The sequence below is a fragment of the Rana temporaria genome, chromosome 3 (assembly GCF_905171775.1).
Source record: "Rana temporaria chromosome 3, aRanTem1.1, whole genome shotgun sequence".
NCBI classification, from domain to species: Eukaryota; Metazoa; Chordata; class Amphibia; order Anura; family Ranidae; genus Rana; species Rana temporaria.
Genome location: NC_053491.1, coordinates 162,035,912 through 162,061,080, shown reverse-complemented (window position 1 = coordinate 162,061,080; position 25,169 = coordinate 162,035,912). Strand labels below are relative to the sequence as shown.

The window sequence follows — 25,169 nt, the reverse complement described above, 5'->3', positions numbered from 1 at the left end:
AGATTTTTATCTTGTTATGAATAAAAAAAAAAAAAAAAAAAATATATAAAGTGATTGTTGTGAATCAAAAAAACCAAAAAAAATATATAAAGAGATTTTTATCTTGTTATGAATCAAAAAAAAACAAAACAAAAAAAAAAGTGATTTTTATCTTGTTGTGAATAAAAAAAAAAAACAAAAAAAAATATATAAAGTGATTGTTGTGAATCAAAAAAACCAAAAAAAATATATAAAGAGATTTTGATATCTTCAAAAATTGGTTTAAAAAATGTACAAATCACAAATTGGTAAGAAGATTGTTAAAATAAATAAAATAATCGTAAAAAATAAAGTGTGTGGTGTTTTGATTAAAGAACCTGTAACTTTACATGTGTTTACTTTGTGTGTTACCTGGGAAATGGTTGCGAGTTGGCAAGGAAAATACACTTGACACTACATGTAGTACATTATGTAAAATGATGAGGCAGCTTCAAAAAACACAAGCGACCAAATTAAAATTTTTGGGTACACTGATTTATAATGTGATAAAACAAAGCTAAGCCAAATTGGCTTGTGAGGGAATGGCCCCCCTACCCATAAAATACTCCATATATTGGTCACGGACTGCACGGCCACTTTGGGGGGGCAAGCCAGTACGGGCAGGTTCCAGGCCCGGCAACATTTGCTCGGGATTGTTAAGTCCAGCCTCAGGCCCAACCATGGCCATATAGTTTGGCGAATTTCGTCTCAAAAAATTATGTAAAATGCAGCATGCAAATATGATATAGTTCCATTTGTACTCCGCCATATGGATCGAGGTTAGGAACAGGCGGAACCGGCTGGCCATTATCCCGAAGGCATTCTCCACCACCCTCCGGGCTCTGGCCAGCCGGTAATTAAAAACACTCCTCTCTGGGGTGAGGGTGCGCTGGGGGAATGGCCTCATTAGATGGGGTCCCAGGCCAAAAGCTTCATCAGCCAAGAAGACGAAGGGGAGTCCTTCCACGTTGTCCGCATCCGGTGGCAATGCAAGATCTTCGTCTTGGAGTCGTTCCCCGAACTCAGTCTGCCTGAAAGCTCCCCCATCCGACATCCGGCCGTTCTTGCCCACATCAACGTACAGAAATTCGTACTGTGCTGACACCACCGCCATCAGCACAATACTGTTGAACCCCTTATAATTGTAGAACTCAGAACCAGAACGGGGTGGAGGCACGATGCGGACGTGCTTTCCGTCGATGGCTCCCCCGCAGTTGGGGAAGTTCCAACGCGTCTCAAACTCCGCTGCCACAGTCTGCCATTCCTGTGGCGTGGACGGAAGCTGTGTAATAGAAAAATAAAATATTTTAAAAATATTTGGAACATAACATTGCAAGCACGTTAGACAAAGACATCATAATTATTCTAACTTTTAAATTAAATGAGCTTTTTACAACTAAAATATAACGCACAATTAGCACTTACATCACCCCCTCTGATGGATCAATGATCAAATTTGGGAGATAAAAAAAATTAAAAAAAATAAAACAATTATTCATAAACTCCCAAACTCATCTAGCCCTCTCCAAAATGACTATTAAAGTCTAGGTTCACCAATATTTGTTCAACTTTTTCTGGGTGAACCTACACTTTAATACACATTTTGGAGAGGGCTAGATGAGTTTGGGAGTTCCTTTTTTTTTTTTACCCATGAAACTCCCAAACTCATCTAGCCCTCTCCAAAATGACTATTAAAGTGTAGGTTCACCAATATTTGTTCAACTTTTTCTGGGTGAACCTACACTTTAATACACATTTTGGAGAGGGCTAGATGAGTTTGGGAGTTCCTTTTTTTTTTTTCCATGAAACTCCCAAACTCATCTAGCCCTCTCCAAAATGACTATTAAAGTCTAGGTTCACCAATATTTGTTCAACTTTTTCTGGGTGAACCTACACTTTAATACACATTTTGGAGAGGGCTAGATGAGTTTGGGAGTTCCTTTTTTTTTTTTACCCATGAAACTCCCAAACTCATCTAGCCCTCTCCAAAATGACTATTAAAGTCTAGGTTCACCAATATTTGTTCAACTTTTTCTGGGTGAACCTACACTTTAATACACATTTTGGAGAGGGCTAGATGAGTTTGGGAGTTCCTTTTTTTTTTTTACCCATGAAACTCCCAAACTCATCTAGCCCTCTCCAAAATGACTATTAAAGTCTAGGTTCACCAATATTTGTTCAACTTTTTCTGGGTGAACCTACACTTTAATACACATTTTGGAGAGGGCTAGATTAGTTTGGGAGTTCCTTTTTTTTTTTTCCCCATGAAACTCCCAAACTCATCTAGCCCTCTCCAAAATGACTATTAAAGTCTAGGTTCACCAATATTTGTTCAACTTTTTCTGGGTGAACCTACACTTTAATACACATTTTGGAGAGGGCTAGATGAGTTTGGGAGTTCCTTTTTTTTTTTACCCATGAAACTCCCAAACTCATCTAGCCCTCTCCAAAATGACTATTAAAGTCTAGGTTCACCAATATTTGTTCAACTTTTTCTGGGTGAACCTACACTTTAATACACATTTTGGAGGTGGGGGGGGAACATTACAATGGATATAACACAATACATTGTAAAGTGACTAGGCTAGGTGTGTTAGGGCCCAGGATAGCATGCTGGGGAGGTAAGTGAAGGGAAATAGGCATGTGGGCCTTAAAAAGGGACATCAATAAGAGCTTAGAGCATGCATGGGGGCAAAGGGGACATTCACAGTACATTACAAGCATGGTAAGTAGGGAGGAAGGGAATAATTACAATACATTAGCATACATTAAAAACATTACATGTGATCTTAAAGGAGAAAACTTACCCTCATATAGTCATCCTGCAGAACCTGGATGATGGCAGAACAGGTATCTGGGATTATGAGGCCCAGAGCCTGGGGGGAGATGCCCGTCGAGAACTTTAAGTCCTGCAAGCTTCTCCCAGTTGCCAGATACCGTAAGGTGGCAACTAGCCTCTGTTCAGCGCTGATGGCTTCCCGCATAACAGTGTCCTGCCTGGTAATATAAGGCGACACCAAAGCCAACAGCTGCTGAAAGACAGGATCAGACATCCTCAGAAAATTCCTGTAATCTACAGGATTATTTTCCTGGATCTCCCGCAGCAGAGGCATATGACAGAATTGGTTCCTACGGAGCAACCAATTCTTGGTCCATGAACTCCTCCTCACCCTGTTCATGGCTGGGTCTAGGTCTAAAGCAACAAGACCTGAACCATACATTTGCATAGCACGAAGTCGCCTACGACGATCAGGTGCCTGCAACATGGCTAGAAACGACCGTGTAATCAGACCGCACAATCAGACCGCACTGAAGAACAGCAAGTGCTAGGAAGAACGCACTGAAAATCTAAAACGAGCGCACAGAACCGCAATGTAAAACAATACGACCTGACCGCACGTCCCGATAAACAAGCTACGATCCCACAAGCACAAACTGAACGGCAGAAAACGATATGAAAGCACGACGAATGAAAAACGCGAATCGTCACTCACCAAACTTTTACTAACACGCGGAAACACGATATCAGCAAAAGCAGCCCCAAGGGTGGCGCTAAAGAATTCAAACCTCCCATTTATAGTGCCGTCGTACGTGGTGAGCGTCACCACGCTGGAGAACGAGTAAATTGTTGTCTATTACGTGTGTACGCACAGCAAGCCCGTCGAGCCTCGGAACAAGTCCAACAAGGAACTCGACGAGGAACTCGATGTGTTTCGCCCGTCGAGTTTCTCGGTTGTGTGTACGAGGCCTGAGAATTTTATATGATAAATGATATATGATACCAAGAACAGCTCTTTTATATGTGAAATAAAGTTATATGTTAATCAAAAAAACAAACATAAAACTGGTCTCAATATCTAAGCCTTATATGTTGTATATAAATGTAATCAAAGTGCAGATGTGTGTAGAATTCCTTTAAATATCTCAACTGTCAATGTAATCATGTATGCAACCTTAATAGGTGATAAATCAACCTTAACAGAAAACAAACATGTTCTATGTTGAATATTCCCTGGAAAGCTAGCAATGTGCTAAATAAGACGTGCTAATATATAACCATTATCCAGTTGTGTGCAAAAAACATAAGCGATTCCACATATTCATTAAAACCAGGATGAAGACAATTGTCAATATATGGCACATTATTTATATCTGCACATTAATTTATATATTTTGGCCGAATATATTGAAACCAGTTTTTGTTTGTTTTTTTGGTTTAACATGCATCTTTATTTTACATATAATAGCGCTGTTCTTCTTTATCATACTATATATACATCCTGTAGCTATCTAAGGAGACATCTTTGAACAGCTGCTGGGTATAGATTGCAGGTGCACTTTATCTAACCTGAGAATTTTACATCAGGGGCACATTGTTTTGGTAGAGAAGCATGTTGGCTGTGCATTTTAGTACCTATGCCTGCCTGCCTCAGACTTCCCCTTAATTAGTGCAGTCAAGAAGCTCATGTCCTGCTCCTCTGTACTGAATCCCAATCAGCCAGCAGGCACAGACACACTGGCAGGCAATGTGCTTCTCCCACACTCTGTCCAAGCCTCTGCACTTTCAAGGCATTCAGTCACTTCTAGTGGATGGGGCTGGGCTGAAGAGTCTGTCCTGCTGCCCTGGCTGCTGTGCTGCACATGCACTTACCACCCACTAGATGGTACTGAAACAGAATACATGGTGTTTGATTCCAGCAGCTCAGCTGGATTCCACCTACACATAAAGTACCAGAGAGAAAGACTCACCTTAAGCCAGATACAGCATATTAAAGTCTCTGTGGTCACGAAGGTTCTTTAAAAAAGGAGAAAATTAGGCCAGTGGCCATAGGCCATGGTAGGTGAACACTTTCACCAGAGGTGAGCAGTGTTTGAAGACAGTGACAAAGGGTTGCAGAGATGACCAGCTTTGGAACAGGGTGCAGGGGATGCAGAGGCGATGAGCAGTGCTGAAAGAGGGTGCAAGAGATGCAGATGTGGAGAGCAGTGCTGGAAGAGGGTGGCAGGAGATGCAGAGGTGGGCATCATTGAAAGAGCTTTGCAAAGAATGTAAAGGTGAGCTGCATAAAAAAAAAGAGGAGGGCAGGGAATGCAGAGGTAAGCTGGTTTGGAAAAGTGTGGCAATGTATGCAGAGGTAAGCAGCATCGGAAGAGGTTGGCAGGGGATCCAGAGGTGAGCAGCACTGGAAGGAGGTGGCAGGGAATGCATGGGTGAATATCGTTGAAGTGTGTGGCAGGAAATGCAGAGGTAAGCAGCATTGGAAGAGGGTTGCAGATAATGTAGAGGTGAGCGGGGTTGGAAGAGGAAGGCAAGTGATGCAGAGGTGAGCAGTGTTGGAAGAGGGTGGCAGGGAATGCAGATGTGAGCAGCACTGGAAGAGGGCAGCATAGGATGCAAAGGTGAGCACCCTTGGAAGTGGGTGAAGAAAATGCAGAGATCAACAGTGTTTGAAGAGGTTAGCAGGGATGCAAAGGTGAGCAGTGTTGGAAGAGGATGCAGGGGTCAGAAGTTTTGGAAAATTGCGGGCACAGGAGGTAGGAGGCATAAGTTAGCAGTTTTGTAAGAGAGCGTCTGGAAATGTAGAGATGATATCCTCTTCACTAATCCAACATCGTAAATAACTTCGCTGGAGTGGTCAGCAAATACACATTGCTGTCTATCTTCCCTTTTAGGATCAAAAACGTCAGTGTATTTCATTACTCCTGAGATAGTAACAATAAACATCTGCCATTGTAAAACCATATAACATTTTAATTTTGTCAAGCTTGGAGCCTCAGGATAATTAAACCCATTAATAGTATATGACATGTAATAAAATGTCTTACCCAAGGATAATTGATATCATAAAAGCCATTTAGGCCTGAATTGACCTGCAAGAGACCCCTGTCCAACTCACAGTTTCAAAATCCACACATAATTTAAATTATTAGACATGACCAAGCTACATTACGAGTAATTATATATTTGAATGTGGAAGAAAATACTGAGCACATCAAGATCACACATGACTAGACTATCGTATACAGAAGGTAAGACAGCTGTCTTCCACCTCCTGGGTGACAGACCTATCTCAGAGATGTCATGTTTAGTATCTCTGGAATGGAAATTCCATGCTGGACAATAATATACCAGTTCTCAGAATGCAACCTGTACATATACAATACAATATCTGTATGTATGCAACTGCATGGTCATAAACCTGTGATATCTCATCAGCCACCCCTCCGCCTCCTAATTAGCTAGATAATTTTTGCCAACACCTTCATCATGGACAAGAAAATAGTGGCTGCACCTACAGTCGATAGACCTGTCAAGACTTATGAGAGCCAATTTACCATCTTACTTGTTCATGGAACTCTGCATAACCCGGACTTGATGGGTATTTTTTCATTCTTCAACCTTTTTTGGTTTTCTGTTGCATTGTTGTCTCTTTTCCCTTTATTTATTTAAACAATATTTCAAAATTGTTAATATGGTCTCTAACGCAGAACTTAAAGAATCCCTTTCTCTTTGAAGAGTGCTACGACATCGTAAATCTCTGGATATGCCTGTCTGTGGTGACAGTGTGTGTTACAGACGTTTATTTTTAAGTTATAATTGCTATTGCTAATATTATTAACGCTTTATATTTTTCGATCAAAATATCTGGTGACAGAGTAAAGGGTTAATTGTGTATTTAACCAAACCCAGTGACAATCCCCCTCAGTCTGTTGGTTAGATTGTAGTCCAGTGAGCTGGAAAATCTTTGTGCAGGGTGAGGCTGATAGCACCATTGTCGCATATCAGTGGCAGCGTGGTGTAAGGTTGACCAGCCATTTGTCGCAAGCTGATAAAGTTGGCAGAGGTCTGATGCCATGTCCATCACAAGGAGTAAAGGAGGTAGGACAGTGGGCAATATGATAGAAATAGGAAGTATTAAAACTTTTTATGATGTGTTAGCAACAAAGGCTGTAGTACAATAAAATGCATTAAAGGTGACTGTTTATAGGTTTACTTCTCTAAAAAGTTTCATATGTGATTACAAAGGTTATTTCCCTTAAAACAGAATAACTAGGGCTGTGGAAATTAACTATTAATTAATCGATTGATCTTAAATTTTTTTGATCAATCAAAATTATTTTGATTTGTACTCACCTCTCCGCCGGCTTCAGGGAGTTCCGTCGGAGATCCGGTGAAGTCACGGCCACCGGCAGGGTTTGCCGTGTCCATCTGAAGGGCTCCTTTGCTGTGCCTTCATATCTGCATGTCGGCAGGACCTTACTATCTGCCACACACAAGGGCTGTTACACTTCCCTCTATCAACCTGGGAATCTACAGCCATCCACTGGGAGTTGTGATAGTTCCCTTCACGGGACGTCTACATGCCGACGGACTGATGTTAACTTCTCCTCATCTGCATTCAGCAGTGGCATCGTTGTACACATTTTTATACCAGTATCATACTTGGCTACATGTTTTTATGACTGCTTTTGTTACCGTTTGGTATTACTTGCACCATTTTTACAGTTTGTGTAGCTACATCTATCTAGAGTGCAATATTTATTTTGTTACCTACTTGGAGACTATAAAAGTTTTAATGCTATTCCCATCGAGCGCTGCCTTTGTGTGTTTTTTGTATCCTGCTATACATTTTTCCAGTGGTTGGTAGCTGCATTGGGAATCAGTCTGCAAGGAGGAGATCAGCAAAAAGTAGTTGGATCTGTATGTGCGTTATAATTATTAAAAAACTATAAAAAAAAATCAGTAACAGCCCTAAGAATAACTAATTATTTTTCTGATGTGGCTAATAAAGTGTAGAAATAAAAAAATCATCTAAATGTCTCTCAGATAAACATGTATCAGTAAATATATTCATGTCTGAAACATTACCGAAAGGCTAACAATTTGGGTCATCTGGACTTTATCATAATTAGAGGCAGATAACCAAACACTAAATTGCTTATACTGTAGTTACATCAGTTAGACTGACGAGAGGCTTGAGGGGACATATATGCAAAGCATACTGCAGTGAATGTGCTTTGCAGCAAATGTTCTATCAAAATTGGGTTAAACTCATATAAGATGTATGATTCATTATAATATGTCTGAAGTGGGGCTGACCTAAAAATGTGTTCTCATTTACTAGGTAATTGGGCCAAAAGGGATCTGAATCTGGTCAAGTCGTGAGGTTATGGCGCACATATATTCAGCATTTAAAGCAGAGCTCCAGGCAAATGTCAAATCTTCCATTTAGTTCACACATTTGTCCACTAAATTTAAATGCTTAGTCTACACGTTGCACTGTACGATGCATAAAATTACACAAAGTATCATCCTTTGCACAGCACAAGTAAATAGGCAGAACGGGGGTGGCTGAGAAAAGTGTACAGTATATTTGCACCTGAAATCTGAAGGTTATGCACAGGAACAGAATTGGGATATGCAACACACAAAGTTCAGCAAAGGTTTGGGCATAGTTCAGAATGCCAGACTGAGGATACATAGTGATAACTGCAGACAATGCAGACAGGGATAACAGAGTCTTCCTTCTTTTGGTGCAATGAAGATGTTTAGCTTTTGGAGCCCAGACAGTGGCAAAGACTAGCTTTTCAGAAATACAAATTAGTTCACAGGCATTCCTGTGTTCCTCTTAAAATAATTTAAAAAAGATGACAAAACAAATGCTACATGGACAATAAAGACATGTAAACGTAGGATTATTCTATTATTAATATACTATCTATGCCATAATGGCATTTTGATCGTGTAGATCTCAGATAAACTCTCCACATTTGATCTGTCAGTGATCATTACAATAGAAGGTAGAATAAATGAAACATTCAAAATATAGAGTCAATGTAACATATTGGCCAGTGTGTATGCTAATATGGGTCAAAGAATACTAAAATCAGTAGATCAGTCAAATCTTGCTGTACCAACTTATCTTTTTTTTATCAGGGTTCAATTATTTACCTGTTCCTTGAGGAAAGATGCACACTTAACATAAATATAATTCAACTGCAGAATAAAACCATTGGCACTTGCACTAACACAGCAAATGCAACCAGTTAAAGTTCATCCATTTCAAGGTATGTATTAAATCCATTGGCAGTAGTTCTTTGATCAGAAGTCCTTGACAGGTGTGGTTGTAAAGTGTCCACTGGATGACATTGGTACTGTGTACTTTCAAGGTTCAGAGGTATGATTTGATCTGTTCTGGGATCTTTCCGATCATAATACAGAGCCCATAACAAGGTAATAGTGAGGATCATTGCTAGAATCTGGGTAACACCAATAGAGATTCCTAAAAACCGTAACACTTGTAGCTGTTTTGTTCCTCTCAGGAAACTGTACATTTTTCTGCTGCAACCCTGGAATAAACGAGACACAAAACTTTAATTATACAATCAAAAGAGAGTATAGCAATCAGTACACATGTAAAAAGTGACAGCTAACATCAATACATCATTATCAGAATTGTTTCTACTGAAAACAGTGAGCAACAGGTCTTCATAGAAAAGGTACATGGCTAGCTTGGTTTCTAGGTTTTATAGAAAAAGAATTTTAACATACTTTGACAGAAATAGTCTTAAAGTGTGTCAAGCTTAAAACATTTTCCTAGTTTTGGACAGAGTGTGGAAGGATTAGAAATAGAGTCAAGTTTTTACTTCTCTCCAGGGCTCCATAAAATTTCCCTAATGGGGTCACAGGCAGCAATGAAACAGAACAGAAGTTCTAACACCCTTCTACTCTAAAAAACAAAAAAAGTTCTCTGAAGCTGGATTTTAAGAATCTTGTTAAAAATATATGTTCTATTTTACATATTGAAATATATTTTGTCCCTCAAACTGCAGGATATGATCATACATGTAATTGTTGGTGTTAACAAAATCTGCCACCCAAAATAAAGCATAATGTGGCGCTGACATGCTTGCCTAAGGGATTCCTAAAGTAGGTGACCCCATTGCCTATGTTCAATTAAATATAAGTTACTTTCAGAGGTATTGTGTAGAACCTCCAAATATTTTAGCCAAATAAAAAAAAAGCTGTAGAACATCTAAATGTTTCCATTATTCCAAAAATAGATAAGGTACTGATATTATGAAAAGAAGATTTGGCAGTGTAAAGTCCCCATGTACGTATATTAAGCAGTAAGAAGCTATAAGGGATATGAATTGAATAATTCAAATAATACAGGGAAGCAGAAAAGGCTGAAGAATCTTGTTTGTGAATGAACAGTAAGACTTAAGCTTCCACACCAGAAATAGATTTTCTATATTAGTTCCATTATTCTATTATCCCATAAAGTCACTGCTGCAAAGAATCCAGATACCTTATTGTATTATAAATTTAAAAGTGTCACCTATTTGTTTTCTGCTGGGAAAATCTAGTATATAAAAAACGCAAGTGTTTTTAATCTACACTGCCTCAAAGTATTACATTTCTGCCATCATAATATGCTTTGGATTTTTGTTGTCTTATCTATAATTAGATCTCAACATTCACAGAGGAGTATACTATAACATAATTTCTTGCATTCTCAAGTGTAACTGCTATTGCTAATAAAGCTGAAGAAATTAGCTGCAATCTGAAACCCTTGTTCATGCAACTGAAAAGATAATTAGTTAAAGGCTTTGGTGCAACAGTGCAGCTACAGCCTTTCAGAAAACTAGAAGCCGCAAGCAGAACTAAGAAATGCTAGCTACATGCGTTAGATACAGTGCCTTGCGAAAGTATTCGGCCCCCTTGAACTTTGCGACCTTTTGCCACATTTCAGGCTTCAAACATAAAGAAATAAAACTGTAATTTTTTTTGAAGAATCAACAAGTGGGACACAATCATGAAGTGGAACGAAATTTATTGGATATTTCAAACTTTTTTAACCACTTAAGGACCCCTTCACGTCGATATACGTCGGCAGAATGGCACGGCTGGGCACATCAACGTATATGTACGTTGTCCTTTAAGCCCAGCCGTGGGGTCGCTTCGTGACCCGCGGACCTGATCGCCGCTGAAGTCCCACGATCGGTCCCCAGAGCTGAAGAACGGGGAGAGCCATGTGTAAACACGGCTTCCCCATTCTTCACTGTGGCGGCTGCATCGATCGTGTCATCCCTTTTATAGGGGGACACAATTGATGATGTCACACCTACAGCCACACCCCCCCACACACTTCAGGTCACACATAACCCCATCAGCGCCCAAACTGCAATTGTCATTTTCACAATAAACAATGCATTTTAAATGCATTTTTTGCTGTGAAAATTACAATGGTCGCAAAAATGTGTCAAAATTGTCCGAAGTGTCCGCCATAATGTCACAGTCACGAAAAAAATTGCTGATCGCCGCCATTAGTAGTAAAAAAAAAAAATTATAAAAATGCAATAAAACTATCCCCTATTTTGTAAACGCTATACATTTTGCGCAAACCAACCGATAATTGCTTATTGCGATTTTTTTTACCAAAAATAGGTAAAAGAATACGTATCGGCCTAAACTGAGCAAAAAAAAATGTTTATATATTTTTGGGGGATATTTATTATAGCAAAAATTGTCGCTCTATTTTTGCTTATAGCGCAAAAAATAAAAACCGCAGAGGTGATCAAATACCACCAAAAGAAAGCTCTATTTGTGGGAAAAAAAGGACGCCAATTTTGTTTGGGAGCCACATCGCACGACCGCGCAATTGTCAGTTAAAGCAACGCAGTGCTGAATCGCAAAAAGGGGCAAGGTCCTTTAGCTGCATTTTGGTCCGGGTCTTAAGTGGTTAACAAAAAAAAACTGAAAAATTGGGCGTGCAAAATTATTCAGCCCCCTTAAGTTAATACTTTGTAGCGCCAGCTTTTGCTGCGATTACAGCTGTTAGTCACTTGGGGTATGTCTCTATCAGTTTTGCACATCGAGAGACTGAAATTTTTGCCCATTCCTCCTTGCAAAACAGCTCGAGCTCAGTGAGGTTGGATGGAGAGTGTTTGTGAACTGCAGTTTTCAGTTCTTTTCACAGATTCTCGATTGGATTCAGATCTGGACTTTGACTTGGTCATTCTAACACCTGGATATGTTTATTTGTGAACCATTCCATTGTAGATTTTGCTTTATGTTTTGGATCATTGTCTTGTTGGAAGACAAATCTTCGTCCCAGTCTCAGGTCTTTTGCAGACTCCATCAGGTTTTCTTCCAGAGTGGTCCTGTATTTGGCTCCATCCATCTTCCCATCAATTTTAACCATCTTCCCTGTCCCTGTTGAAGAAAACGAGGCCCAAACCATGATGCTGCCACCACCATGTTTCACAGTGGGGATGGTGTGTTCAGGGTGATGAGCTGTGTTGCTTTTACACCAAACATAACGTTTTGCATTGTTGCCAAAAAGCACATTCTTCCACATGTTTGGTGTGTCTCCCAGGTGGCTTGTGGCAAACTTTAAACAACACTTTTTATGAATATCTTTAAGGAATGGCTTTCTTTTTGCCACTCTTCCATAAAGGCCAGATTTGTGCAGTATACGACTGATTGTTGTCCTATGGACAGAGTCTCCCACCTCAGTTGTAGATCTCTGCAGTTCATCCAGAGTGATCATGGGCCTTTTGGCTGCATCTCTGATCAGTCTTCTCCTTGTATGAGCTGAAAGTTTAGAGGGGCGGTCAGGTCTTCGTAGATTTGCAGTGGTCTGATGCTCCTTCCATTTCAATATTATCGCTTGCACATTGCTCCTTGGGATGTTTAAAGCTTGGGAAATCTTTTTGTATCCAAATCCAGTTTTAAACTTCTCCACAACAGTATCTCTGACTTGCCTGGTGTGTTCCTTGTTCTTCATGATGCTCTCTGCGCTTTAAACGGACCTCTGAGACTATCACAGTGCAGGTGCATTTATACGGAGACTTGATTACACACAGGTGGATTCTATTTATCATTATTAGTCATTTAGGTCAACATTGGATCATTCAGAGATCCTCACTGAACTTCTGGAGAGAGTTTGCTGCACTGAAAGTAAAGGGGCTGAATAATTTTGCACGCCCAATTTTTCAGTTTTTTATTTGTTAAAAAAGTTTGAAATATCCAATAAATGTTGTTCCACTTCATGATTGTGTCCCACTTGTTGATTCTTCAAAAAAAATTACAGTTTTATATCTTTATGTTTGAAGCCTGAAATGTGGCAAAAGGTCGCAAAGTTCAAGGGGGCCGAATACTTTTGTAAGGCACTGTATATAACACAATCTAAGGCTTCATGTTCACGGGACATTTTTACAACCTCTCCTGAACGATTTAACTTGACAGATAGTAACCCACCTTTAAAGTGTATTTTTTTTTCAAAACAGCCAAAAACTGAAAACGACTGTAAACGAAACGCGGCTACATGCAAGTTACCATGTTTAGCAGTGTTTGACGCTTGAAATGCCTCTAAACTCAGCTTCAGGACCCTTTTTTTTTGCTTTAGAAAAAAAGCCTCTAAACTCAACTGCCTAGAAACGACCCTGTGTACCTGTCTGATAAGATAACATAGAGGAGATTTTAGGAGCAGTTGAAAAAAATTAACTAAACGTCAGTTTACCAGCAGCAGTGTACATGAGGCCTAACCGTCAAATGTGCATATTTCTTTTATTCTTTACACCAACATGAAAATGTATGCTTATGTGACAAACAACAGACATGTTTAGGTCTTACTTTAGCTGAGAACATATTTTATTAATCCATTGCCTTATTGCCCATTCATGTTTTCTAGGAGGTGTCTGTTGTTACTCATAAGCATGATAATCATGGTACCATCCAAATAAAATTTTAGCTCAGACACCAGTAGCGTGGCTCGGCTCATAAAAATGTTTCTTATGTGTATCACCCCCCGTTCAGGTCCGCCTGTCAGTTTTTTTTGCGGACCTGAACGGGCGCTCCTCTATGGAGCCGCGGATGTTAGCGGTGACATGCCCGCTGACATCCGACCCGCTCCGATCCGCCAAAGTGTGACGGATGAAAAACCTACTTTTCCATCCGTCTGGCGGATCGGGTGAACACGGACAGACGGTCCGTTTTCATCCGATCCCCCCATAGGGGAGAGAGCGGAGAAAAGACAGGGCGGTCCCTGCACAGTGTGCGGGGACTGCCCTGTCATCCGCCGGCTCAGCGGGGATCAACAGAGCGATCCCCGCTGAGCAAGCGGAGGTTCACGGGGCGGATCATTACTGATCCGCCCCGTGTGAAAGGGGCCTTAGGAAAACCATTAACAATAGCGTCAAATGTAAAAAAAATGGAATATATTAAAAAATACTAATGCAGAGTGTCCATATAAACTTAAATATCCCCAGTGTTCAACAAATCCAATAGTCCAGGAAAAAGTGCCGACAGGATAGTGCCTCCACCAAACAATAACACTGCTGCTTACCAGATGGATGTGATCTCTAATTATAGGAGATTAATATGCGCATATGGTTGATATCCCAGCCTGGGGTCTCTATTGGTAGCATAAATCCCTCAGTTTAGTTCAATATTGTATAGAAGATGTCTCAAACAACGTAGCAATTCAGGATGCAAACACTGCGTTGTGCGCCAGACCCGGAAGATACGGGCTGCTGAATTGAAGGGCCGGCTCGATTGTATTTTATATGCCTTATCTCACTTCTTCGATGTAAGTGTGCATTTTTATGTTACTTATTACAAATGTTAAGGGTTTTACACTATGCCAGTCCCTTCCTCTTTTTTTATGTGGTGCATCCTGAATTGCTACGTTGTTTGAGACATCTTCTATGCAATATTGAACTACACTGAGGGATTTATGCTACCAATAGAGACCCCAGGCTGGGATATCAAGCATATGCACATATTGATCTCCTATAATTAGAGATCACATAGTTACATAGTTACATAGTTACATAGTTAGTCAGGTTGAAAAAAGACACAAGTCCATCCAGTTCAACCACAAAAAAATAAACAAACAAAATAAAAAACACAATACAATCCCATACACCCAACTCCATACCCACAGTTGATCCAGAGGAAGGCAAAAAAACCCAGCAGAGCATGATCCAATTTGCTACAGCAGGGGAAAAAATTCCTTCCTGATCCCCCGAGAGGCAATCGGATTTACCCTGGATCAACTTTACCTACAAATCTTAGTACTCACTTCCATCTGGTAAGCGGCAGTGTTATTGTTTGGTGGAGGCACTATCCTGTCAGCACTTTTTCCTGGACTATTGGATTCATTGAACACTGGGGATATTTAAGTTTATATGGACACTCTGCATTAGTATTTTTTAATACATTCAATTTTTTTTACATTTGATGCTATTGTTAATGGTATTCCTATAATTTTTTGGGTTTGTTCACACGAACTGCTATTTATTCACTTGATAATTTTCAGGTTTCTACCTAATTGAGGAATTAACCCCTTCTTGTTATCTTATTGAAGTCTCACAGACCTATTTACAGATATTTGTTTCATAATTTTAATTGATATTTATCTAGCACTTCATTGTCACTAGTGTCACATTTTAGCTTACAACAGCGCAGCTCTCCCTTTGACCATTATTATTAGTGTTGTATAACATTTTCAGTTGCCGCTTTACTCATTATCGAATTAGCGCAGTACACCCCTCTTTTTCAGCTTGTGTATATGCGCTGGCTATGGCCACAGTGGAACCTCATACTCCTTCACTAGTGGTGGAAAGCCAAGAATAGGTTAATTCATACAGGGATGCATACCACTGCTGTAATATTATGTGTTATACCCAATATGTTGAATCATATAAGAAACTGCATGGTAGGTACAAAAAAATAAGAGATCTTTCTGAAACTCCTTCATCCTCTTTTTGTTTGCTGTGGTGGTTAAACAAAGTGTTATACAAATTAATAAGTAAAACAGTTTTAATTTAAAATTGTAATTTGTATTGCTTGCCAGCATCCTACTGTTACATAGTTCTGTTTCTGTATAAAACTAACCTGGAAAGATCTTTGTTGTTATTTATACCCATTCAAGAAGGGGTCTTTGGCTAAGGGCAAGCCTACCAAGCAAGAAGATGTACCAGAACAGTTGCAAGCAAGGAAGATTGCATTGTAAGCCTAAGGCCGCGTACACACGATCAGTCTAAACCGATTAAAACGGACTGAAGAATCGTTTCATCGGTCCAAACCGACTGTGTGTGGGCCCCATCAGTCAGTTATCCTTAAGGTCCAAAAATTAAAATTCAACTGATGGACGCCTAACCGATCGGTCAAAACCGATGGTTAGTAGGCAAAAGCATCGGTTAAAAACCCACGCATGCTCAGAATCAAGTCGACGCATGCTTGGAAGCATTGAACTTCAGTTTTCTCTGCACGTCGTTGGGTTTTACGTCACCACGTTGGACTCGATCATTTTTTTAACTGATGGTGTGTAGGCACATCAGACCATCAGTCAGCTTCATCGGTTAACCGATGAGAACGGTCCTTTGGACCGTTCTCATCGGATGGACTGATCGTGTGTACAGGGCTTCAAACTAACTCATGAAAACCAACTATATACACTTATATGGGAGCCGTTTCACCTGCCAAAGGTACAAGGAAGAGAGGGAACTCAGGACTAGAGTGTCACGTGACTACAGATTTAGGTAAAAAAAAAGCATTTTGATGATTCTTATTTTTTTATCAAAGACAGCTAATATTTAGAAGAGATGGGAGGAGGAGGGTATGAGTGGCAGGCAGGAGGCTGGAGAGGAGCTTTATTACAGTGCATTGTGAACACCTCTCTATCCTAGCCTGTGAAAGGACAGTCGAGGAGCAGCAGCAAATGTATATGGTTATTTCGTTCCTTCTATCAACACTGTTCTCAATTATAGTCAGATTGCCTCAGAGAACTAGAATTACAAGATGCTGATATCTAGACAAATATCTACAGATTCAAGTATTTACTTTATATTTTAATATATACTTAGTAATGAATACATTATGGTGTTTTTATCTGTCTGTAGTTCAGCTTTAAATCATAGCACCCTAGTACTCTTTAAAGCAAAGAAAGACATTTTTAAAAAGGGAGTACTGTAACTCATCAGATTTATGTGTTCTTAATTATCCCCAGAGGTTGTATGTTTTCAGAACCTCAAAATATCATAGAATCTGAAGATGTGCAGTTTGTTTGGAATGCTAAAACTAACAGGCTGAATGCATCAATTAACAATCTTTAACCTGCCTGAACACCAAGGAAACAGCATAGACATGTAATCCTATTCAGGCTTATTTAATGAGGATCTGCAGAAAAATGAAAAAGACACAAGACCCTTAGGCCCCGTACACACGGACGGATAATCCGCTGAAAACAGTCCGCCGGACCGTTTTCAGCGGACATGTCCGCCAGGAGATTTCTGTCTGATGGTTGTACACACCATCAGACAAAAATCCGCGTAAACAATACACACGGACGGATAATCCGCTGAAAACGGTCCGCCAGACCGTTTTCAGCGGACATGTCTGCCTGGAGATTTCTGTCTGATGGTTGTACACACCATCAGACAGAAATCCGCGCGTAAAACAATACGCGGGGCGTCGCCGCGACGATGACGCAGCGACGTGCGCGGCCCTGGAAGTTCAATGCTTCCACGCATGCGTCGAATCAGTACGATGAATGCGAGGGATGGCGGTCGGTCAGACGTGTCCGGTGAGTCTGTACAGACGACCAAACACGTCCGACGGACAGGTTTCCAGCGGACAGATTTCTTAGCATGCTAAGAAATTTTTATCCGCTGGAAACTGTCCGATCCGCCGGAGAATTGTCCGCTCGGGCCTACACACGACCGGATCTGTCCGCTGGAACTGGTCCGGCGGACCAGTTTCAGCAGGTCGATCCGGTCGTGTGTACGCGGCCTTAGAGTTCTTTTTTTAACCTATTTTTTAACCCATTTTAATACTCTTCAATTAAGCATAAGTATAGCAAACTTCCTGCACCTACTAAATTTAGCATTCTCCCGCCCCCTTGATATAGAGATAGCATTCTATAACACAAGCTTCTATTTTCAAAATGAAGTGAAGCAAGTGAGTGAAGTTCCCTTTGTATTTTTAGAGCCGTTTTCCTAAAGCACTCACTTGGTTATAAAAAAAATAATAGGGACTGGAATCAGCATAGTAGGTGGCCTGCATGCTTAGCACATCAACCATATGATGAGTGAATGCAAACTTAGAAGATGCAAATTACAAAAATGGGAGATTTTTGGATGAAGAGATCTGTATTTTTAATATGTCTCAAATGTAAAAATGAATGTTACATTTGGCTTACCTTTTCAATAATATATTTATGTTTCCAATGTACTGCAATAGGTATATTTTTGTAAGCCAAATAGTGAGTATATCTTTACAAAATTTAGTAAGATGTGCATCATTATTTACTTGTAGTTTGTTTCCAAAATTGGGCAAATATTTGCTGCAATTAAAATGAGTAAATACTCCTGTACAATTTCCACTACATCTTGTTCAGTCGGGAAAAAAAGCCATGTCCTGCAATATATCTTGATCTTTTTTGGTACAAAACTTTTATTATACATTTTTCTACACAAACAGTAGCATTTTCTGTGAAACTTTCTTTACAATGTGATTCTAGCCTTTTGTGCATTTGGCTCCAGCAATCACCTTGGATATAGCAATTTCCAGTAAGACATCTCAGCAATACAAATCTCATTTTGGTCTACATTTTCTACCCATCGAACACAGTGGGAATTTGATGAATTGCAGTAGAATTGAACACTAATCCTAAGAGAGTTATCATGAGCCTGCTTAGTATTGGTCTCCATTATTTGCTTTGCAGTTCTGTGTCTCTGGGGAGTTTTGCTATTTTTGTTTCACTTCCCAATACGAGGCCCTGGAATCTTGATTACATTCTTACGTAACATCAAATGTTAGATACAATCTATTCTATCTAACTACAGATAAGCAAACCCGTCTGGGTTCAGTTAGAGCTAAATTCAGCAAACCCAATGGGAGGTCTGTGAACCCTGAATTTAGCACTGAACCCCACTGAAGTCTACCAGAGGCAAAACTGGCTATTTTTTCTGACCCTTTTCAAGGCTACTAAGCAAACTATTGTAGAAAGGGATATGTATCAATGCAAAAAATATATAATACTACTAATAAAAACTACTATTCAACAGATGGAAGGTCCTATCATGCAGCTTAAGCCCCCATTCACACCAAATCTGACTTTGAAATTGTGCGACTTTACTTGAGATTAAACGATTTCAAAGCTGCATGTCAGTGAAACTTCAGGTGCGACTTGGCTGACATCTGCACGACTTCATGTGTGAATGGGGGATAAAAGACAACATAGAAAATACACAAAGCCCTAAAACAACATGCTTGGGGGATGCCTTTAAGCTGCACGTATTTACAAAATAGCATGATGTAGCCCCTTTTAAAAAGTAACCGCACACATTTGAAAAAAAGAAAGAGAAAAAAAGATGTGGAGCTTCCCCTAAAATTCCATCCAGCCTAGATAGGGAGAGCAGTAAGCATGTGACCTCCCCTTCCTGTACCACACCAAGCCACATTTTATTGTGAAAGTGACCAGTACAATATACTGAATATGTGGCCTAGCTGTTGACAGATAGATAGTTCTATAGGAGGACTGAGCATATAGGTACATAATGGGCAAACTGAAATGGTAAACCAAAAAAGAGAATGAAAGACTAGAGTATTAATGATGGGTGAAAGATAACAAAGAAACACGAGAATAACAAATGGTATGGACAAAGGAAACAAGCCTTAAGGCTACTTTCACACTGAGGAGTTTTTCAGGCGCTAAAGGGCTAAAAATAGCGCGCCTGAAAAACGCCTCCCCTGCAACCCCAGTGTGAGAGCCTGAGTGCTTTCACACTGGAGTGGTGCGCTTGCAGGACATAAAAAAAAAAGTCCTGCAAGCAGAATCTTTCGGGAGGTGCGGGAGCGGTGAATACACTGCTCCTCCACCGTCCCTGCCATTGGAATCAATAGGCACTGCTGCCAAAGCGCCTGCAAAGCACTTCAGCAGCAGCACTTTGCGGGCCTTTATTCAGCCACAAGCGGGGGTTAAAAACGCCGCCATTACAGCGGTAAAGTGCCGCTAAAATTAGTGGTGCTTTACTGCTAACACCCCCCCCCCCCCCAGTGTAAAAGTAGCTTAAAGTACACCTGTCATGAGACATATTGGGCCAGATTCACAGAGGAGATACGACGGCGTATCTCCTGATACACCGTCGTATCTCCTGTCGTATCTATGCGGCTGATTCATAGAATCAGTTCCGCATAGATAGCCCTAAGATCCGACAGGTGTAATTGACTTACACCGTCGGATCTTAGGATGCAATACTTCGGCCGTCGCTGGGGGGAGTTTGCGTCGTATTCCAGCGTTGGGTATGCAAATTAGCAGTTACGGCGATCCACAAAGGTTTTTCCCGTCGTTACGTCAGCGCAAGTCTTTTTTTCCCGTTGCAAAGTTAGGTGTGCTTTAACATGGTGTAAAATTACTCCACCATGTTAAATTATGCCCTTAGTTCCCGCGTCGCTTTTGAATTATTTTTTTTCCCGGCGTAAGTACATTACGCACGTCGCGATTCAAAAAACACGTTGGGCCGCTGTAAGTTCGCGCAAAGCACGTCGGGAAAATTGCGAACTAAGCATGCGCAGAACGTCCGGCGCGGGAGCGCGCCTAATTTAAATGGTACCCGCCCCATTTGAATTGGGCGGGCTTGCGCCGGACGACTTTACGTTACACCGCCGCAAGTTTCCAGGTAAGTGCTTTGAGGATCAGGCACTTACACTGAAAACTTGCGGCCGTGTAACGTAAACTTGTTACGTTACACGGCCGCAAATTTTCGTGAATCTGGCCCATTGGATCTACAATCGCTGACATCTTTCTGGAGATACTAGTTGCCTGTCTGTGTGTAGCTTTAACACTGGACGGCTGATGTACTGTACTGTACTGGCCTGCTGCCGGTACCATGTGACTTCTGTGGCCAATTACAGCAGGTCACATGACAGTTGTACACCATGAAAGGCTTTGTTATGTGTCTTTCATTGTGCACTACTGTGATGAGCTCTGTGATCGGTCACAGTCATCACATGGTACAGATAGGGTCAAATCACAGCCCATCTGTACTATGTGATTAACTGTGGCCAATCACAGCTAATTACAATAGTAAACACTGATTGAGTAGTTTTTATTCAGAAAAAAATGTTGCTTATAACTGTAAAATTCTCAGTTATAAGCAACCATAGTGTAAAAAAAATTCTGATCACCTGCCTAGAGTAGTACAGTGTTATAGTTCTTTTTTTTTTTACACATACTGTCACCAGTCAGTGTCCCTAATCACCACCACACCAGTTATACGAGGACACGTACTGCACTGACAGTATGTACATTTCAAAAACCCTTTTTTTTTTCATGTCTTAATTTTCCAAAAAAGTGTGCCAAAAATTACAACTTCAAAAAACTCACCATGCCTCCTACTAGATACCTTGGACTGTCTACTTTCCAAAATGGGATCATTTAGGGGGTAGGTGTACTGTCCTGACATTTTCGTGCCTCAAGAAATGAGATGAGGTGAGACTACATCAGGATTGATCGATTTTTTGGGGATATAAAAAGTTTACACACCCCTGGCAAAATGTCACATTTCTATGATATAAAAAATGAGACAAAGATAAATCATTTCAGAACTTTTTTCCATCTTTAATGTGACCTCAGTAGAACAACAAACTAAAAATATTTTAGGTGGAGAGAAGTAAAAATAAAAATAAGTGTGCACACCCTTAAACTAATACTTTGTTGAAGCACCTTTTGGATTTAGTACAGCATTCAGTCTTTTTGGGTATGAGTCTATCAGCATCGCACATCTTGACTATATATTTGCCCACTCTTCTTTGCAAAAAGACTCAAAATCTGTCAGATTGCTAGGGCATCTCCTGTGCACAGCCCTCTTCAGATCACCCCACAGATTTTCAATCAGATTCATGTCTGGGCTCTGGCTGGATCATTCCAGAACTTTAATATTCTTCTGGTGAAGCCATTCCTTTGGTCGTTTTGGATGTGTGCTTTGGGCCGTTGCCATGCTAAAAGATGAAGTTCTTCCTTTTTCCTTTTTTTTTTTTTTCAAAATTCTTTTATTGTTTTTTTCAAACAGTACAATAAATACGACATAAAATTAACATACAAATTAACAAACATACTTGGTCTCAAATAGTACCCCTTACACATATAAAGATAATTAAAATATCAGAGGAGGTGTCTTCAATCAGTACTACTTCTGAGATAATCCTTCCTATTTTGCCTCCAAGTCTAATATTCCCATTATATTCTCCATAAGGGAGACCGGGCTCGAATACCCCAATGGAGGGAGGAAGGGAGAGGTGGGGGAGATGAGAGAGAAGGAGAGGAGGACAGGGGGAAAGGAAGAGAAGAAAAAAAAAAGAATTCCTAAATATTAAGAAGGGGGAACTGAAGAAGCAGTATTGTGAACGCTAAGACAAAAAAGAAAATTGATATATGGGGTATAATTCCCCTTGTTGTGTATCCTCTAATATAAAAAAAAAAAAGACACAGGGAGTGAGGGGACAGACCAGTTCTATTATATGTGATAAATATTCCCTCATTGTGAATACTATTAATATTATAAAAGTGCAAACACACAAAAAACACAAAAAAAAAAGAAAAAAGAATTACTATATATTAAGAAGGGGGAGCAAAAAAAAGCAGTTCCCCTATATTGTGAACACTAAGACAAAAAATGTTTTTTTGACTGGGGGTTAATTCCCCTTATTGTGTATAATCTAATAAGAGAGAAGAGAAACAAAAGGAAAAAAGGAAAAGGGAAAAAAAAAAGGCCTAAGAGAGAGGCCAGACTACCCATCTCCTCTATTCCCCTCCGATCCCCCCCCCTCATCACCTCCCCCGGCCCTGTATTCACTCCATCTCCTCCAGATCACTTCATATCTTGGTCTGGAGTCTACATGAGAGGACCACAATTCCTCCATCAGTTTAATTTTATCAATTTCTAGAAACCATTCCCCCATCGAGGTTACTTCTTTTTTCCTTCAGTTCCTAGGTATTAGTGCCTTTGCTCCATTCAATAAGAACGGGACCAAGGAACCTCTATACTTTTTCCTGGACAGACTCGTAGTATGAAACAAACATTCCCATGGATCATATCTCATCTCATATCCACTTATTCTTTTTACCAACACCACTATCTCCCTCCAATATACCTGTATGAGGGGGCACTGCCACCATATGTGGGCATAAGTTCCCTCCACCCCACACTCTCTCCAACAAAAGGGGGAGGCCTCACTATTCATTATGTTCAAGTTCTTCCTAATGTTCAGCTTTCTAGCAAAAGCCTGAAGGTTTTGTGCCAATATTGACTGTTATTTGGAACTGATCATAATTCCCTCTACCTTGACTAAGGCCCCTGTTCCAGCTGAAGAAAAACAGCCCAAAAGCATGATGCTGCCACTACCATGCTTCACTGTAGGTATGGTGTTCTTTTGGTGATGTGCAGTGTTGTTTTTTGTGTCAAATATCTTTTAGAATTATGGGCAAATAGTTCAACCTTGGTTTCATCAGACCATAACACATTTTCCCACATGCTTTTCGGAGACTTCAGATGTGTTTTTGCAAAAAATAGCCGGGCTTGGATGTTTTTCTTCTCAAGAAAAGGCTTCTGTCTTGCCACACTACCCTATAGCCCAGACATATGAAGAATATGAGAGATTGTTGTCACATGTACCACACAGCCAGTACTTGCCAGATATTCCTGCAGCTCCTTTAATGTTGCTGTTGGCCTCTTGGCAGCCTTCTTAACCAGTTTACTTCTTGTCTTTTCATCAATTTTGGAGGGACGTCCAGTACTTGGTAATGTCACTGTTGTGCCATATTTTCTCCACTTGATGATGACTGTCTTCACTGTGTTCCATGGTATATCTAATGCTTGAAAATTCTTTTGTACGCTTCTCCTGACTGATACAATGAGATCCCCCTCTGCGGACCATGGCTTTTGCTGTGGGATGCGACTAAGAAAATGTCAGGAAAGACCTACTAGAACAGCTGAACTTTATTTGGGGTTAATCAGAGATACTTTAAATGATGGCAGGTGTGTACTGATTCATATTTAACATGAATTTAAATGTGATTGCTTAATTCTGAACACAGCTACATCCCTAGTTATATAAGTGGGTGTCTACACTTATGCGACCACATTATTATTATTTTTTATTTTTACCTCCCCCCCTTAAAAGATTTCAGTTTGTTTTTCAATTGAGTTGTACAATTTATAGGTCACAATAAAGGTGGAAAAAGTTCTGAAATAATTGATCTTTGTGTCATTTTTTTACATCACAGAAACCTGACATTTTATTAAGGGGGTGTAGACTTTTTATATCTACTGTATACCATAGTTTGTGGACTCTATAATTTTCCTACGAAATAAATAATAAACACTGATTTAGGTTATTGTATCAAAGGTATACATTTTGGCCTAAATTTCTGAAGAAAAATTATTTGCAAACAGAAACAAAGAAAAACAAGTATTTTTTTTTCAGAATTTTAGTTTTGTTTTTCGTTTGCTTTGCAAAAAATAAAGAAAATAGCAGTACTCTCTGCAAAGTCCCGTTGTCTTCCCTAAACTTCTCTGGGTTGAAGAAAGAAGCCTGTTCAAAGATCTCCCATATTCACCACTTCTATGAGTGTCTGATGCTGGTGACGCCTGGTATGATCTACGGTTTTCTCTGCTGACCCCTTCGCCACTACAAAATACAGAAGTGATGTAAGGGCTGGAGGAAGGAACCAGAGAACAAAAGTCATCTGCCACACCTAAAAGAGCATCTACATCTAATTCCAAGAAACTAGGTAGAATGTTAACAATTTATGCTATAGAGTTTAACAGCTGCTTATTTGAAAACCATGTGCATGATTTTTAATGTACACCTGTTATGAGACATATTGGAGCTACAATCTCTGACATCTTTCAGGAAATGCTATTTGCCTGGCTGTGTGTAGCTTTAAAGTGATTGTAAAGACTCCTTATTTTCTTTAAGAATAATAAAATGTTATCTGCCCTGTGCAGTGGATTTGCACAGAGCAGCCCAGATCCTCTTCTTTTTGGGTCCCTCGTTGGCTCTCTTGGCCCCTCCCTCCTGTCGAGTGCCCCCACAAGCAAGCAGCTTTCTATGGGGGCTCCTAAGCCGCAGTTCT

At 40.1% G+C, this 25,169-nt stretch overlaps 2 protein-coding genes across 4 annotated transcripts in view; both read right to left on the bottom strand.

Moving 5' to 3' along the window:
• Window positions 1-491: 491 nt before the first annotated feature.
• LOC120930392 (putative nuclease HARBI1) lies at window positions 492-3,284 on the bottom strand. Its single transcript, XM_040341583.1, has 3 exons — window positions 3,189-3,284; window positions 2,826-3,050; window positions 492-1,300 (listed from the first exon to the last, which is right to left on the bottom strand). Exons 1-3 carry the CDS (start codon window positions 3,282-3,284, stop codon window positions 536-538), a joined length of 1,086 nt encoding a protein of 361 aa, XP_040197517.1. The 3' UTR covers window positions 492-535.
• Window positions 3,285-8,368: 5,084 nt separating this feature from the next.
• TSPAN12 (tetraspanin 12) overlaps window positions 8,369-25,169 on the bottom strand; it is a 255,911-nt gene continuing 239,110 nt past the window's right edge. For all 3 annotated transcript variants that reach the window (XM_040343747.1, XM_040343746.1, XM_040343745.1), the window contains one exon: window positions 8,369-9,369. In XM_040343747.1, coding sequence (XP_040199681.1) covers window positions 9,067-9,369 — 303 coding nt within the window. In that variant the 3' untranslated portion in view covers window positions 8,369-9,066. The remainder of the gene's footprint in view (window positions 9,370-25,169) is intronic.